The sequence below is a fragment of the Acartia tonsa genome, chromosome 5, assembly GCF_053477335.1.
Source record: "Acartia tonsa isolate MP-2025a chromosome 5, ASM5347733v1, whole genome shotgun sequence".
In the NCBI taxonomy this organism is placed as follows: domain Eukaryota; kingdom Metazoa; phylum Arthropoda; class Copepoda; order Calanoida; family Acartiidae; genus Acartia; species Acartia tonsa.
Window position 1 is genome coordinate 23,552,049 of NC_137264.1, and position 19,040 is coordinate 23,571,088.

The 19,040-nt window shown below is 33.4% G+C and overlaps 1 protein-coding gene across 1 annotated transcript in view; it reads left to right on the top strand.

The window, feature by feature from the left end:
* The first annotated feature begins 581 nt into the window (after nt 1-581).
* Nucleotides 582-19,040, top strand: part of mesh (sushi domain containing 2 mesh) — a 46,146-nt gene continuing 27,687 nt past the window's right edge. Inside the window, exons 1-18 of the mRNA XM_080160932.1 lie at nt 582-760; nt 2,847-2,914; nt 4,873-4,972; nt 6,215-6,289; nt 8,341-8,494; nt 9,313-9,362; nt 9,839-9,907; nt 10,499-10,549; nt 11,074-11,107; nt 11,583-11,675; nt 12,285-12,377; nt 13,924-13,984; nt 14,664-14,718; nt 15,819-15,916; nt 16,251-16,312; nt 16,766-16,854; nt 17,100-17,244; nt 17,978-18,061. Coding sequence (XP_080017058.1) covers nt 723-760; nt 2,847-2,914; nt 4,873-4,972; nt 6,215-6,289; nt 8,341-8,494; nt 9,313-9,362; nt 9,839-9,907; nt 10,499-10,549; nt 11,074-11,107; nt 11,583-11,675; nt 12,285-12,377; nt 13,924-13,984; nt 14,664-14,718; nt 15,819-15,916; nt 16,251-16,312; nt 16,766-16,854; nt 17,100-17,244; nt 17,978-18,061 — 1,419 coding nt within the window. The 5' untranslated portion in view covers nt 582-722. The remainder of the gene's footprint in view (nt 761-2,846; nt 2,915-4,872; nt 4,973-6,214; nt 6,290-8,340; nt 8,495-9,312; nt 9,363-9,838; nt 9,908-10,498; nt 10,550-11,073; nt 11,108-11,582; nt 11,676-12,284; nt 12,378-13,923; nt 13,985-14,663; nt 14,719-15,818; nt 15,917-16,250; nt 16,313-16,765; nt 16,855-17,099; nt 17,245-17,977; nt 18,062-19,040) is intronic.

Consider the following 19,040-nt stretch of genomic DNA (forward strand, 5'->3'; position numbering starts at 1 on the left):
GAAAATTTTAGTTTAACTCTCCCCCCTCTTATTTCTAAATACGCCCTTGGTATATAACAAGGATGATAACATTCATAAGTACCGAAGCACAAAAAGAATTTACAAACAGACATAGAGAATTAAGCAAATTAGCACAGTTGTCATTAAAATGGAATTAGAAAAAGAGACATAAAGAAGAAAATTAGAATAGAATATATTAAGAACGATAAAAAAAATCACGAAAGCCATGAAAGAGTAAGTTGTATACTTATAAAAGATGCTCTTTGGGCAAAAAAATAGGAATATATTATCAATAACATCAGAGAAAATTTAAATATTTAAAAATCGGACAAAAATACTATCTGACTGCTATGGATGTTTTATAGTCAAATATGCTTCATAATGAAAGGAATGAAAGTCTAGCTTTAATTACAACTGAATAAATTTCATATTTCTCAATAGCGTTACGGACGGACTGGCAAATTAACAAAGTGAATAATAAAGTAGCTTCGCTACTAAAAACGACCCTGAGAACCGATATTTTGCTATCTCTCTCTCACTCTACTGTGTTGTCTCCTTATCTTTCAATTCTAACTTACAGTTGCTCATATCCCACCATCTGTGATTTTAAATATACGTTATTTTACGTAATCATGTAAAGAAAAACGATTATATTTGTGTTTTTAAAACATTGGAAATATACTAAAAAGACTATATTAAAGTATAGTGAAAAAGTGAACAAAATGAGGGATAAAATGAAATATCTAATTATCTGTTTAAGGTATGGTTTAAAGCTTTTATACACTAAGGGTCGATTCCTTTAACGATCGTTAGGATTAACTCTTATAGTGTTAGAATCGTCCTTCAGATTTTAAACAGTGTATACTGAATATTGTAACAGTCAGGCATAATTCGGAAAGCGTAGCAACTTTATTAATTCTTTCTAATGTGAAGGAATGTTTATTTATTGCATTGTATTATAGACAGTTTTCTGTGGATAACAAAATGAAAATTGTAGGTTCAATAGGAGTTTTTTAGGAACCAAGGGGGCCAATAAAACCGTCATGAATTTTGTTTTATAATTTATGGAAGATTCTCTAAAAAGATATGAAATACGTGAACCAGTTCTAAACCAGTTGAATCGAATTCTGAGCCAAACTGGAAAAATTGTTATTCATGATGAAAAGTATGAATAAGAAAATTGAATTAAAATATCAACTTTACCCTTCATTACAATTCACAAACAGGGGATAGTGCATCTCAAGAAAAACTATTCCGTCATGCAAATTACCATTTTTAAAAATCATTTTTTGGCTGTATCACTGAGGACTATTTGAATTAGATTGAATATAAGGAGGGCGTTGTTGGTGATTTACTTTAGGTAACGTTAGGTTATATTGGGTACAGGATAGCCCCACAGACGTTAGGTTATATTAGGTACAGGGTAGCCCCCACAGACGTTAGGTTTTATTGGGTACAGGGTATAGCCCCACAGACGTTAGGTTTTATTGGGTACAGGGTAGCCCCACAGACGTTAGGTTATATTAGATACAGGGTATAGCCCCACAGACGTTAGGTAATATTGGGTACAGGGTAGCCCCACAGACGTTAGGTAATATTGGGTACAGGGTAGCCCCACAGATGTTAGGTAATATTGGGTACAGGGTAGCCCCACAGACGTTAGGTTATATTAGGTACAGGGTATAGCCCCACAGACGTTAGGTTATATTGGGTACAGGGTATAGCCCCACAGACGTTAGGTTATATTGGGTACAGGGTAGCCCCACAGACGGGCCTTTCGCAAACGTAAGGTATTATCTATATCTCTTTTTAGTTTATTTAAAATAAATAAATGGGGTGGTTTTATGACCGCAATGCACTTTTAGGGAAAGCACCGAGATTGCCTTATTTATTCTATTCAATCATTTGATAAATTGGCGTTGATTTTTTGTCGTCAGATATATTATCCCTTATTCTTTCAACAAAGTTTTTAATAAGATTAACACGTGTCTCTCAAAGCTAGCATGAAAAAATATGTTGAATATGGATATCCGCTAGAGGATAGGTACACCAATTATTATTTTGTCGTACCTGAGACTAAATCAAAAGCATAAAAAAAACACATAAAAGGCCAAAGATTATAAGAGTTACACTAAACACAGAAATGAAAGGGATAAAACAACAAAATTTGGGTTATATGATATGATATGATTTATTAGCAGTAAATTAGAGATTAATATTAAAAATAATTTAATAGATTTGAATCACGTTAATTTGACTGTCTTTCGGTCCAATTTTCTTTCATTTTAAAATATATTTATAAGTTTCACAAATTATATTAAATATTTACAGGGTATATCATTAATGTATTTTAAAAGGTTCTTACATTTGCATAGTTTTGAACTTTTAATCATAATATACAAAATCTTACCGGTAAATGATCTTGTAGCTAAACATTAACAAGATGTAACCAAACTTCAGAAGCAAAAACTTTTCACCAAAACCTACAATAATTTTAATTTCATGTTTTTTACATCCATTTCAGATTTTAAGAAAGCTTTGATCTAGTTTCAATGCAAAGAAAGTCTTTTAACAACGTTGATAATTAGGAATTTTCTTATTATTATATTTTCTAAAATATCATAAATGGATTTTTCTTCATAAATTAGCAGAGCTTACAATAACAATTTGAAAGTTAAAGTCTTAACATGTATTTAAATATTTAATTATAACCAAGATAGCCATAACCACAAAGTAGATGCATAGCTTTTGATTATATTCTGGACCCACCCTATGCCATAAAAAAGCGACTTATGTCACTAAAAAAGATCTTCCTATAACTATTTAAAATGTATCTATCTATCTAGTATATTGTTACCTGTGACAGAGAGCCAACAGTCTGGAGGAGTTAAATCAGGATCTGCCTCAAATTATGGTAAGCTACAGTGGAGTAGCATAGCTTATCTATAACTAAGGTCGACTGTATATACGTCGTAAGTCAATAAAAACATTATTTAAAAAGATTATATTGAAAAAGATTATTTTTTTAACCCCTTAGAGGATCCTAACCCGGCGGGGCTTCCCAGTAACCAATATAATTTAACCTAACCTGACCTATAGTAATAACAAAACGAAAAACTACCCAATCTTATTTCGTTTTATCTTTAAAAAGCGGGGGGGGGGGAGGCCTCTACTTCTCTTTTACTTTTTAGAGGAAATTAAATTTTAAAAACTATCATTTGTCTTTGTTTTAAAAAAATGTGCGTAGAATTATAATGTTTTTGAATTTTAGTTATGTTTAATGAATCATTTTTGTATGTATTATAGTGTAGAGTAAAGATAAGCCTTATCTCTGTATTCAATTTATATTAACCTACCTAGTATTCAGGGATATAATGATAGGATAATTTATATTAACCTACCTAGTATTCAGGGATATAATGATAGGATAATTTATATTAACCTACTTAGTATTCAGGGATATAATGATAGGATAATTTATATTAACCTACCTAGTATTCAGGGATATAATGATAGGATAATTTATATTAACCTACCTAGTATTCAGGGATATAATGATAGGATAATTTATATTAACCTACCTAGTATTCAGGGATATAATGATAGGATAATTTATTACCTAGTATTCAGGGATATAATGATAGGATAATTTAAATTAACCTACCTAGTATTCAGGGATATAATGATAGGATAATTTATATTAACCTACCTAGTATTCAGGGATATAATGATAGGGTAATTCATATTAACCTACCTAGTATTCAGGGATATAATGATAGGATAATTTATATTAACCTACCTAGTATTCAGGGATATAATGATAGGATAATTTATATTAACCTACTTAGTATTCAGGGATATAATGATAGGATAATTTATATTAACCTACCTAGTATTCAGGGATATAATGATAGGGTAATTTATATTAACCTACCTAGTATTCAGGGATATAATGATAGGATAATTTATATTAACCTACCTAGTATTCAGGGATATAATGATAGGATAATTTATATTAACCTACCTAGTATTCAGGGATATAATGATAGGGTAATTTATATTAACCTACCTAATATTCAGGGATATAATGATAGGATAATTTATATTAACCTACCTAGTATTTAGGGATATAATGATAGGATAATTTATATTAACCTACCTAGTATTCAGGGATATAATGATAGGATAATTTATATTAACCTACCTAGTATTCAGGGATATAATGATAGGATAATTTATATTAACCTACCTAGTATTCAGGGATATAATGATAGGATAATTTATATTAACCTACCTAGTATTCAGGGATATAATGATAGGGTAATTTATATTAACCTACCTAGTATTCAGGGATATAATGATAGGATAATTTATATTAACCTACCTAGTATTCAGGGATATAATGATAGGATAATTTATATTAACCTACCTAGTATTCAGGGATAAGGGCAAAGGACAATGGACGTTAAAAATTTCCACACTATTTTCTCCCGGTTCCCCTCCCACCAGATTAAAAAATATAAAAGATTTTCATGACAACATGTTTAAAGAATTAAAAGAAGAAAATCTTTTAAAATAAATTGATTTAAAACAATAAACAAAATATTTTGAAAGCTTTTCTTGTATTCATTCGAAACCGATTCTAATACGGTGGATTAGAACCGGTTCTCATCCATACGAAAAAACTATGTCTAGCATCGTATTATATCCAGTTTTCTTAGAATATAAAAATGTACGATCATAAGATTAAAACCAGTTTTTTAGCCTTCGGCACCTCGGGGCTAAAAAACTGGTTTTAATCTTATAGCTGTACATTTTTATATCCGCGGAAAGCCGTAAATATCCAAATACTTAAACAGTTTTTTTTTGTAGATCCTTGGAAAGCACGAAATTCTCCGAATGTGTACTCGAATCAATATTCTAAAGAAGGGTATCAGGGTTATGTCATCACACCTGACAGATTAAATGATATCAGGAATACAAACCAACATTCAACTTGATTACATGATCTTTGTCAGTAAGTTGTAACTCTTCTGAAGGAATGTCTGTATTTTGGCCATGGCATTTCCACCACTCCCTATTTTAATTACAGTTAGAGGCTAATTGAGGATCTTTTTTTGTACAGTAGTAAATGTTTTGCACATAAGGGTTTTATATAAAAATTTTCTTTTAAAATTTGATCTAATAGTATTTAAATATGAAGAGCTTATTTTAAAATAAAATCTTAGTAACTCAAATTGTCGATAGAACATAGAAGTTAAGAAATCTAATTATTTTATTAATCATCTACTTCTGAAATAAATCTAGCGAAATATTGGAAACATTGGACATCACGGATAAGAAAATGGTTATTAAGCTAACGAATAAGAAAGAACCTCGTAAAAGTGTCTGACTATGACGTCAGAAAAAATTTACAATTAACCAATGAGAGATCGCTATATATTTTACCATTGGTCAATTACAGAGAATACTGGCTTCTCATTGGTTAATTGTTAATTTTTTCTGACGTCATAGTCAGACACTTTTACGAGGTTCAATACGAAAACGTGGAATACAACTTTGGGGACTGGTGTAATAAACAGTCTAATCTCCCCTCCCTCCCATGTAAATTATACTGGTACCCAAAGTTCTATAAACACATTCTTTCATTTGTTGACTGTAAAGTAAGGGACTTTAATAAGATTTGATTTTTTTACTTTTCTTCTAAAAATATCAATTTACAAAAGAATAGTTTTGTTTATAATAACACAAATTTATCTTCCATTGTCTTATCCCTTAAGATCCCTCTGAATTTGAAACTAAATTAAGTTATCAAAGCAATATTAACTTTGACTAACCTCAAACCAATATATCAAATTCAATTATCAGGATTAAATTATCAGACAAGTTATATTCATCAATAAATATTTACATACCATTTTGTTAAACAAGAAAATTAATATGTCAAACGACAATTATAGGGATGGATAAATGATGTAAACCAGAATAAGGTTTTTAACCCCTCCCCACACCATAAAAATGAAATCATTTTGAATTGTTGAATTATCCCTTCTTTTGAGTACCCCACCCACCCCCCCCCTCCCTCAAAAAAGCATTGACTTCTTTATATAAAACAGGTAATCTTATATTCTAAATTTTGACTGTTTAGCAAGGGTAGTTAATAATTCACGATATACTAAAGATACTAAAAAAGTTGAAAGTTGAATTTTTGTGGCAGACAACATCGTATGTACCCGTATTTTGACAAGGGCGGCAATGATGGAAACGGAGACTTTCAAATAGCTATCAGGTCAGTCTTAGCTTTACATAAAAAGTACCAGGATGCCCGTCTGTCTTTTTGTAGCTTAAGATCTTGTAAACCGCTTATAGCAAAGCTTCTTACAGGTACAGGGAAATTTTTAAAATATATTGGGGTAGGATACCTACGTCCTACACCCCCTTAAGAGAAAATCACCCTGGAAAAAGACATCATCTCCAACCAAATGTTAAAATCTTTTTCTTTTTTAAACAAAATAAATGTGAAAGTGGAAGGAGGATCGACTTTTTATACCAACCCCCCCTCCCCAACTACAGGTACTCTAAGGGATTAGCCGCTAGTTTGCTGTAGTTATACTAGCGGTGGTGAACCGTGCATCTTGGAGAGATAGATGGATTTTACGTAAAACAAACAAAAACTTTACTACTTTTAACAATAGAATGACAGGAAAATCAATAGTTTATCTTAAACAATCACGTTATTGCCATTGGGGACAGACAGAATTATAGAGTAGCTTTACTTTAGAAAGGTGGATTTTAATGAAAAATAATACAAAGCTTAAAAACTGTGGGTGCCGCCACTATTTTTCTCCATCAGATTATTTTATCCTTATGCACATATTCTCATTCAAATGTAACTTCTTACAAGATTGTGTGTGCAAGGGAGATAAAGAGAAGCTCTGCGCTTTAATTGTTTACTAGCGGGTACTCTCCTAGAGGGTTTTAACCCCCCCCCCCCCCGAGCGGTATTTTTTTATTTTAGTTTTAAACAAAAACTGTTTTGGGGGTAATTTTTTCTAGGGGCGATTTCTCTTGGGAGGGTGGTGGTACCATCCCCCAAAACAGTTATAAACCTTCTACACTGTTAAGAAGAACCCGAGATCCTTCTTTAAAAACATACAGACAGAGACATCCTGTTACTTTATTATAAAGATTGTATAATATTTGCTCAATATATTTAAAAGCAAACTTTTTATTTTAAATTTTCGTGGTAACTATATTTTAAGTGGACAATTTTTAAAATAATTAAGATAAGAAAACACAATTTTAAACATTATTTTTTGGGGGGAAAAACAACCATAAAGTATGTCTGAAGTAAACTAAAAAAATAGTAGTTATTATAAAATCTTGTAGCTAAAACATAATTTTTGACTTGAACAGCTATAATAAGGTAAAATTTTAGGGAATCTGATTTTTTTCTCAAAACTTAATTAGCAAAATGGTAACAACTGGTAAAAAATGTAAAAGAAATACAGAAATGTGCCCTCTATATCTTTACCTTAATCAATCCCATTCATTTTTTAAATGATGATACTTTTTTTAATCAGAAGATCATGGCATAAAGCTGCATATTGTCGAGTACCTCTTTTTATATGCAACAACTTTTATGCAAAGGTTATTTGAATAGTTTTCCTCAAAATACATATGTAAAAACAGCAGGGCAAACATGCATAACTGAAACACTTTATTTGTATTCAGCAGGGAGAAAGGGGACATTGGGCTGTTTCTTTAGTACCAAAAGTTTGGAGACTTTTATTTGATTGGTTGGTTATTCAGTTGGGTGTCCAATAATTGTTAATATTGTTCATCATCATTGGGTATTTACATCAATTTATCGGTCATTGTCTTATCCCCTTAGATAACTGGTTCTCAGTGAAAAGTGTTGTAGTAGAAACAACCAACTTATTACAGGAATCATTTATCTTCACAGTAGTCTACATAACAATGTCTGTACGCCTATCTGTCTGTCTCTATATTTGGATACATTTTCTGAAATAACTATTTATTGACAGATTTTAAAACTTCAAAAATAATGCTATAATATCTAATTAGTTATTATTTGACAGTATCTTTCAATGGAAGCTATTTATAGTGCCTATAAAAAAAGTGACGTCATAAAATACAAATTACCAATGATAGTCCAATACACAGACTAAATTAATAATGGAAGGACAGTATACATTTTAATTGACCAATGATAGGCCTGTAAGACGCCATTTTTTATAGACACTATAAAAAGCATCCTTTCGATGATATCCCATGTTTCTAGCTTATCATTATAGACAATATTTCCTTTGTATTCAGAGATCAGCAGCCTCAGATCAACAAGCAGATCAACTTCCTGCTGCCCTTCATGGGATTTGGATTCAACTATACCTGGCTCAGCTTGCATGGACATCTCTCTTTCTCCAATGTTCCTATCCAGTCACCAGAGTACCCACTCAAGTTTCCCAATCAGGTAGAAATATTTATTCTTATGATAAAGTAACAGGATGTCGGTGTGTCTGTCTATCTGTCTGTACCGAAGGATCTCGCTCATCGCTCAACCGACTTGGTTCTCCTTTACAATGTAGCTTATTCTGGGAAGGATTATAACTATTCTTTTGTAAGGTACATCCAACCTCCAAAGAGAAATCACCCCTAAAAATAAATAAACCCTTTCCCCCCCAATTTTTTTTCTTTTTCTTTTTGAAACTAAAATTTAAAAATGGTCGACCCCTACCTCTCCCCCCTTCCCCCTTTCTATAAAACCAAAATTAAAAGGAGTAGTTTAATACAGATAACAAGAGGGGTGTAAATTTATTGACCTCGGGTTAATAATCCCCCCATTTGCTTTTTAGGGAGGTGTAGAGGGTTGGACACCTAGGGAAGTGTATTCAACCTTATTTATTTTGCCAGGGGGTTGGATACTCCTACTTTCTACACGCTTCTGCTTGAAATATTAACTAATATATTGAAAGTTCAAAAGAGAGCAGGGACAATAGAGAGGCTGACCCTATCATTGATAGATTGATATCTGGTAGATTGATTGATTGATAGTATGAAAACATATTAATAATTATATCTAAGTGAATAAATTACAACGAATTATATTATCAAAATATTGATTACTAATAAAGTAATATAATAGTTAGTAAAAACTATAAAGAATGCTAAACTTGAAAAAACTAGAGCACTCTAACAGAAAGGGATTTACTCTTATCTCTCAACCTTTATAAACTAGGTTATATTCAAAAGTTTAAATATTTCTAACTGTTTGATTTTTAAATATTTTAGGATTGGCCCAGAGTTGAAGATCCCTCTTTTATTGGACCATTTTATTCAAGGTAACCAGAAAATCTGCAAATTGCGAACACAAATTTCTTCATATGTTATTTATTCTTTTTCTATAGCTTTTAGATTTCTTGTAGATAATTTTTGATGTTATGCTTACCTCCATAACAACAATCAACCCCCCCCCCCTCAAAAAAATTAAATTTAAATATGGTAAAGAGCCTGGTTTTTTGAAACTGAAGACTCTCCTTCCAAGAAATAATTGAGATCTTAATGGATATACACAAACACATCTTGCTACTTAAACCTTAACGGTTGGGGGGGGGGGGGGGGCGTTGAAATAAAGGTTTTCAAGCTAATTTCAGGTTTTAGGTATGATCCTTCAGGTAATGATCCTCCAGGTCTCAAGAAATCTTTAAAAGGCCCCTATAACCGCAACTTTTGACCCCTCTCTTGCCGATAAAGGTCCGGAAAGGGGTCCGACCGTAAAGGGTTCATAAAATATTAATAAATAATTATATTTCCTTAGATGCAAAATTGGCCAGCTGAATGGAAATGAGGAGGGAGAAGCTATGAGAAAACCTGGTGTTTATTTTAGGTACAATTATAAAAACTAGCGGCTACGCCCCTAGAGGCCTCTAGGGCCATGTTAAATGTTTTTGTTCCAATCTGTGTTGAGATCAGCTGTTTACCAAAAAATATTTTTTTCGGTCGCTAGATGAAGTTAGTTTTTTTTGTTTTCTTTTGTGATTTTTCTTGGAAGGGTGGTGGAACCCTACCCCAAAATAGCTAAAAACCTTCTAAGAACCTATGAATAGCTACACTGTAAAGGAGAACCATATCAGTTCAGCGGTTAGCGAGATTTTTCGGTACAGTCAAACAGACAGACTGAGGTCCGGTTACTTTATTTAAGGATTATTTAGCAACACGTACATCTAAATGTTGGCAGATATTGTCCTTAAATCTTAAATATGACATTTTCACAAAACAAAAGCCATGGGATCTTGAGGGATATTAAATTGTTCTGCGCTCCCAATTATGATAAAAAAGTTTTAGTTGGTAAGTTTGGACACCACTAGTTTGTACCAACCTATTTAGGTGTGGGGGGGGGGGGGGTTAGAGCTCAAAAGGCACATTAAGGGAATCCTCCTAAATTTCAACTAAAATTTGATGTCATACTTTATTTTAGACTGGAAAGAGATTTGTATGCTAGAACAGATCAATTTGGTGTAGAAATTAGGTAATCTTGAATTTTTGTAGTGCCTATAAAAAACGACTACATACTTGCCTACCTTTGGTCAATTAAAATATGTACTGGCCTGTCATTGGTAATTTAATCTGCTTATCGGCCTATCATTGGTCATTTGTATTATATGACGTCATATATGTATTTATAGACACTATAAACATCTTCGGTGATCTTTGACAAGCTTAGCTTTTCTTGCAATAATTTTATATATTTTAAGAGTTTGAATTATAAAAATGTTCAAATAAATAGGATGTTTGTTTATATTACATAAATTTGGTTAAAAAGCAACATGTTTTAAATGGACTACGGACTTTATGCTAACTCTTTTGAAATCGATAGAAATTATTCAAACATGTCTAAATTAATGAAAAGAGCTAAGCGTTCCGGACGTAGGGGCGGACGTTTGGACGGATCGGCACTAATAATAGAAAAGCCTCGCTTTTAAAAAGTATTTCTGTTTAAAAGAAGTAAAGTAATGTTTAAAAGGTTTCTATAAAAGTTTATTTTTACTTTAGGGAAAGAATCAAATGGGACATCAGAGAATCTATGGTAAGCAATGTTTCATTTCAATTTTAATCGTTAAATAAAAATGTTTGTCTGTCTTTGTGAATCGAAAGATCTTACTAAATATTTACTTCAAAATATAGAAAAGACTTGGACATCCCCTTTTAACAATAAAGAAATACACGGGGGTTTTCCTTTAATACTGAAATTTGTTTTGTCTGGCAAAACCCTGTGCAAGCCACCGAATTTTTTGTGGGCATATTTTAACTTTGTTCAGTTTCTTTAACGTCTATTTAATAAATGTGTCAAAATTGTAAGAGATTGTAAATTTCCAGGTACACCCCCTTGGAATATACCTATGCACCCACTAAATTAATTGTGTAATACTGGCCTACCGTTGGTCAATTAAAGTCTGTAATTTAGTCTGTGTATCGGTTTATAAAGAGTCATTTTATTATTAGACGTCATTTTTAATAGGCACTATACAGAGCTTCTCACATATTTTATTGTGTAATGCTAGGTTGGAACAGACACCTTTGAGCCAAAGCATGTAATTATTGCAACTTGGAAAAATGTCACCTTTGCTGGCGGTATTTCTCAGGCTATGAGAACGGTGAGTTTTTTTTCTTTTTTTTTGATTATTCACTTGTGGTATCTTTAATTATGAACACATGGATTAAAGTATGCATCTATCTATCTATTTATTTATCTAGCTAACTATCTATCTATCTAGACCAACGCCTTCCAAGCAGTGATAGTAACAGATGAAGTAAGAACATATGCTATATTCAACTATGAACACATGGATTGGAGTATGCATCTATCTTTCTATCTAGCTAGCTATCTATCTTACTATCTATATTACTATCTATCTATCTAGACCAACACCTTCCAAGCAGTGATAGTAACAGATGAAGTAAGAACATATGCTATATTCAATTATGAACACATGGATATGAGTATGCATCTATCTATCTATCTATCTATCTTACTATTTATGTATCTATCTATCTATCTAGACCAACACCTTCCAAGCAGTGATAGTTACAGATGAAGTAAGAACATATGCTATATTCAACTATGAACACATGGATTGGAGTATGCATCTATCTATCTATCTATCTATCTTACTATCTATTTATCTAGCTATCTATCTATCTAGCTAACTATCTATCTATCTATCTAACTATCTTTCTGTCTATCTACCTATCTATCTATCTAGACGAACACCTTCCAAGCAGTGATAGTTACAGATGAAGTAAGAACATATGCTATATTCAACTATGAACACATGGATTGGACCACACATACTGAGGTATAATCAAAATTTAAACAAGGAAGATTATTGCTAATAATAGCTAAGCTTTTGGATTTTTTGCCTATCTAACAAGACCTTACTAATCTATAAATAATCTTAAAAAAACTGACAAAAGGACAGAAATTTCTAAATGATTTTCAAATTCATAAAAAAAATAATTATTAAAAAAGCTTAATTAAACAGGGAGGTAAGGGATATAAGATGGTAAATTATAATGTACCCAAAGTTTTACAACCTCGTTATCTTATTCTTTGGCTTAAAAACTTTGGGTGCTTTTATTATTTGGTTCCAAACTTTTACTGTCTAAACTTTTCATTCAATAGTTTAATTCCTATACAAAAGGGGTAATTATATTTTAACATTAGATATATCCTATCCTATAATATAAAGTAATAAGCTTTTTTTGTCTGTAGCGAAGGATCTTGCTAACCGCTGAACCAATAAGGTTCTTTTTTACAGTGAAGCCTTTTATAATCTCTGAGATGGTTTTAGGCTATTTATTTTTTTTTAAAAATAAGTCTGGGTTGGTTTTAGGCTATTTATTTCCCCTGTCGAATATAGAGCCCCTAGATGTCAGGGGCGCAACCGCTAGTATTATATATATCAATTTAGCATTGGCTTGTCCTTTAACCCTTTACAGTCGGGCCCCTTGCCGCACCTTAATCAGTCGGGGGGGGGGCGTTCAACGCCCCCCCCTATTATCTCAGTTCCTATTAGAGCTAGAGGGCTAAAATTTTTTGTGCAAGTCCCCTGTGTTATGATGAATTTTCGACCTTAAGTAAGTCAAGGCCAATTTTCGCTTCCTTCACCCTTTTATTTAACAACCTTTGTTTTTAGGTCCTTTTTTACTTAAAAATTTCAAACGGCTGTAATTTTTTTATTTTTGAAGCTAGAAGAAAATTTTTTTTGCAGAAAATATTTATTTTTATGTAAATTTTATGTTTGAAATATCAAAACATAAATTTCAGCGGCCGCAGCTGTACTTGGCAGCTGCCAGCCGCCGCAGTCGGCGGTCGGCGGGAAAACGGCGGCGGATCTTTATGAAATTTTAATACATTATGTAGACATGTAAGAAAAGCTTAAGTTTAAAATTTGAAGTCTCAAAGTCAAAAATTGCGGCCACAGGAGCCTTTTAAAGATTTCTGGAGACCTGGAGGATCAGGACCTGCAGGATCATACCTGGAACCTGAAATTGACTTGAACACCTGTATTTAATATGAGGATGTACTACTAGAGGATATTTTAGTATTTTGGTAAGATAAAATGCTTTGTTTAAGTCAAAAAGATATTTTTGATCTTTACCTGGATGACCCTGCCAGGTTTGCTGGCATCCTGTGCCCGCCAGGATGGAGATATTCAAAAAATTCCAACTCTCAGTTATGTGTCATACCCAAACTTAAAAAGTCAAGCAGTTTGGGCTCTTTATCTTTCACACACAGAAAATGAGATAGAAAAAACCGGAGGGGGGGGCGTTCAACGCCCCCCCCCCCCGACCGTTAAGGGTTAAGATCCCTGGCATAAACTGATTTTTATGTTATATTAGGCTGGAGGTGATACAACAGAAGGTCAAGGTGGTATTCCAGCCTTCATTGGTTTTAATGCAGGTCAGAACAGTTTTTTCAAAAATCAGTTTGTTAGTAAAGCTACTCTATAATTCTTAATTTACAAGTAAACTTGATTTTCTCGTCTGCTTTCAAAGCTAAACAGTTGATTTTTTAAATAAATATTTCTTTCATTAATTGGCATTTTCTTTGTACGTCCGTCTGTCTGACCCTGTGGTAGATTTCTACACAAGTTCTTATTTTGGTTACATTTGGAGATTAGCAATTAAACAATTTAATATTTTAGTCATTTGCAGTTTTTAACTACTCTGATTATGAACCGTGGCTCAACACGCAGCGCATCCGCTTGTCGTCGGGGAGTTGATAGGTTCAAATCTCGGCTTAACACCACATTATATCTAAAGACGTTAAAATGGTTCCTGCTTTTACTATGTCAGGGGCGCGACATCGATAGTTAGAGTGGGGTAATGCCTTAGCCCAAAACAGGAGCAACCCATTACGATGCTCAATTCTTCTCAGACAAAGGTCGTACAATCGAAGAAATTGTCTGAAGTGTGTTACTTAACCTATTACCACGGATGTTAGGACAGAAAAGGAAACATTTGCATGGCTTGTTATCCTGGATAGTTGGACCTGGCGTTTGAGTGTCAGCATCCCCGCCTGTATGATTTGATGAATATAATTTATACTAGTTTAAAAAATGTTGATTTTCTTAATTTAGGAAATGGAACGCGAGCATATGAGTACAAACCCTACTCACAGACAACATTTGTTAGGTTAACTTTTACTATTATGTTTCCAGGGAGGGAAGGGGACATTGTGTAATAGGGGTGAAGCAGTTCAAGCCCTATTTGGTGAGTCCGGCAAAAGAGCCCCCAAGCCTTAATGATTCTATCAATAAAATACTCCAAGTAGTTACAGTTTGAAGATTTATTTAGAACTAACTACACATAACAAAATAATCGCTTTATATACAACAGATTACAGATATTGGGTTAGGTAGCAAATGGGTGTGGAGAGAATGGGGAAATGCAGTCCAGGTGAAAGGCAGAAGGGCAGGCTCGTGTGGGGGTAAGGCTGACGTCCCCCAGAGAAGGGTAGGTTAGCTGGAACATGAAGGGGGAGGGGCAATCCCATCCTCCCCGTCGGCGGCTGGTAGGGTTGACCGCATTAAGCTGGCGGTCAACAAAAGAAAAAACTACCACAATTGCACTGTAAATTATACTAGAATATCATGTGTTTGATTAAAGACTTTGTAAAATTTTATTAAATCTTGAGTTATTGGTTCGTCGGTTTGGAGTTTGGGTTTTCAACAATTAATTTTAGGCTACGTTCGAGGGGGATGTGCATAAAATCTTAATATACCTGAAACTGCCAAAAATCTTTTTTTGACCTTTACATTAATAAACTGAATATGATGTAAACCTAAATTGTAATTCTATAAAGTCGACATAAACTAAAGAAATTGTCGAAAAAATGACTTCAAGGTCCAAAAGAATTAAGAAGCTTGGCAGGAGGTTCAGAAGGGGGTCTAATTGTTATTCAGGGAAATTTGCCAACTTTTGAAATAATAAAAATTTGTGTAACCAATATATAAATGTAAAAAGTTGGATTAAAATGCCCTTTACGAGTATTTAGTCTGGACATGGTGGAATACAGGGATATAGAATTGGGACTAATTTTTTTTATATTTTTACCTACACAAAATTATCATATTTACTTCTATTGAAAAGACAACTCATCATAAAACAGCAACTCTAATAAACTATACTATCTTCGACCGCTCCTTAAATTTAGTTGATCCACGTAAAAGTCTATCATCAAGATAGGATTTATCAATCTTATCTTTAACTATCCCTTCATCTTTATATTGTAGAGATCTGACAAGCACTGGGTATGCAAACGACGTCCCTGGCAGACATATCTTTAGAATTGATGAGAAGGTTCTTCCTGGAGTTTGTATTAGAGATTTAAGTAAGTATTATAGATAGATAGTTAGATAGAAGGGCACTCAGACAGATAGGAGAAAGCTAGATAGATAATTAATACATAGAATAGATAAAATTAATGATAAGGTTATATCTGGAGTATTCTAGATAGATAGATAGAAAAACTATAAAGAGAAATAGATAGATAGATAGATTTATAGATATAAGGGCAAATTTTGAACATTAATTTTATTCTATAGATGGGGGTAATTTTGTTTATCATCACTAGTGATGTATATAAATTTACTAACTACTGTCTTATCCCTTATAATCCCTGAATGTTAGACTGTAGAAGAATCTAATAATTATGATATTTTTAGTTGGCACAAATCTGCCTTTGGTGTTTGCACCTGAAAATGGAAACATGCTGGGAGGTACCCAGGTAAAAGTTTATTTTAAGCAGTTGCCTGCTACTGCTATTCGATTTAATGACAGCAGGTCACCATGTTTGAAACAGCTGTCATTAAACTGAAATCTAAAAAAATCGAGCTCCCATCTGTTTTGCCTGTATCATTTTCTGTGTTTAAATAAAAGAAGGCTATACATAACTAAGGTTTCAATGTATAATTTTTCCACAAAACTGAAAAATTAGAATTTCTTTAATATTACCATTATGGCGATTACAGGACGCCAGGAAAATTTAATGATTGTTAACCAGAGTATTATAACATTTTTTACTTCAACAAAGCATTAAAAGTTGATAATATCCTAAACTATCAAAAAATAATAGATAATAATTTAAAATATATGTGTGCAAGCTAATTTTAGGTTCCAGGTATGATCTTGCAGGCCCTGATCCTCTAGGTCACTTTTCTTACTCTATTGATAACTTCAGGTGAATGTTACTGGTCCCTGTTTCCAACCTGGAGACAGAATTACTTGCAGATTCAACACTCAAGATGCTGAGGGAGTTGTTATTAACAGGTAATCATGTAAAACGCTCTGTTTGCATCATTGTCCTATCTCTGTATCAAGCAAGTTCAATTTATAATAAATTTTAGTTCAGAATAATTACACATTATCTCTTTATTAAATCTTAATTGGTATGTACAACCTAGTATTGTCCAGACTTTGCCAGCAATTTATTTTCTATCTACAAAGGGGTTAATGTGTATATCATAATTTGGGGTGTACATCAAATTATTGTTCATTGTCATTATTCTATTTAGAAACATTGCCAGTTGTATTATGCCTTGGGTAGATGCGGAGGGATGGGTGGACTTTGAAATATCCATTAATGGAGGACCCTTCATGTGGACTGGAAAGTTCTTTGTTGAAACTCCAGCCAGAAGTCCGGCTATGGTCTGGTTCCAGGTACATAATTTTTGTTAATACTCCTGACAAAAGTCCATCTATGGTCTGGTTCCAGGTACACTATTTGCGAATACTCCTGACAAAAGTCCAGCTATGTACTACTTTTCATACCTGTCCAACAATGGTCTGGTTCCTGACACTTTACTTTCTTGAAATTCCAGCCAGAAGTCCAGCTATGGTCTGGTTTCAGCTACACTATTTACCATAACTGTTCAGCTATGGTCTGGTTCCTTGTACACTATTTGTTGATACTCCAGCCAGAAGTTCAGCTATGGTCTGGTTCCAGGTACATTATTTGTTTAGACTCCTGTTAGAAGTCCAGCTATGGTCTGGTTCCAGGTACAATATTTGTTTAGACTTCTGTCAGAAGTCCAGCTATGGTCTGGTTCTAGGTACACTATTAGTTTAGACTCCTGCAAGAAGTCCAGCTATGGTCTGGTACTGGTTCCAGGTACACTATTTGTTTAGACTTCTCTTAGAAGTCTAGATATGATCTGGTTCCAGGTACACTATTTGTTAAAAATCCAGTCAGAAATACAGTTATTGTCTGGTTCTAATTACACTATTTTTAAAACTATTTAATACCCAAGGTATCTAGTGGCACCTAAAATTTTATAGGAAAAAAAAACAGCTAAAAACATAATTATGTCAGTCCACTTTTATTTATTTTGATAAATAATAATTAATATATTTTAGTAATTACCATGACGATAATGTATACAAAATTTTGTAGGATGAAAGATATCATGAACTTGAACCTGATAATTTGGAATTAAATTGGGATCCTTTCAATTTAACCATGCATGCTGATGCTAAGGTTAGTACATAGATAGATAGACAAATAGATGGATGGATGGACAAATGGGTAGATAGATAGACAACTGATTGCTAGAAATATATTAAAATGAATAGATTCGAACCGGATAAATTGAAATTGAATTGTTTCTTCCAATTTCTATGACAGTAGAAAGACAGACATATGGATAGAAAGACAGAAAGGTAGTTAGATGGATAGAAAAATAGATAGGTATTCAAATTTAGGTAAATAGATGGATAAATGGAAAGATGGATAGATAGATTATCTAGGTAGTGGTATCCCTGTGGGGCTACAAAGAGGACTCTATCACTCCTGAACTATATTTAGGTTGAGGTATCCCTGTGGGGCTACAAAGAGGACTCTATCACCCCTGAACTATATTTAGGTTGAGGTATCCCTGTTGGGCTACAAAGAGGACTCTATCACCCCTGAACTATATTTAGGTTAAGGTATCCCTGTGGGGCTACAAAGAGGACTCTATCACCCCTGAACTATATTTAGGTTGAGGTATCCCTGTGGGGCTACAAAGAGGACTCTATCACTCCTGAACTATATTTAGGTTGAGGTATCCCTGTGGGGCTACAAAGAGGACTCTATCACCCCTGAACTATATTTAGGTTGAGGTATCCCTGTGGGATTACAAAGAGGACTCTATCACCCCTAAACTATATTTAGGTTGAGGTATCCCTGTGGGGCTACAAAGAGGACTCTATCACACCTGAACTGTATTTAGGTTGAGGTATCCCTGTGGGGCTACAAATAGGACTCTATCACTCCTGAACTATATTTAGGTTGAGGTATCCCTGTGGGACTACAAAGAGGACTCTATCACCCCTGAACTATATTTAGGTTGAGGTATCCCTGTGGGGCTACAAAGAGGACTCTATCACCCCTGAACTATATTTAGGTTGAGGTATCCCTGTGGGGCTATAAAGAGGACTCTATCACATCTGAACTATATTTAGGTTGAGGTATCCCT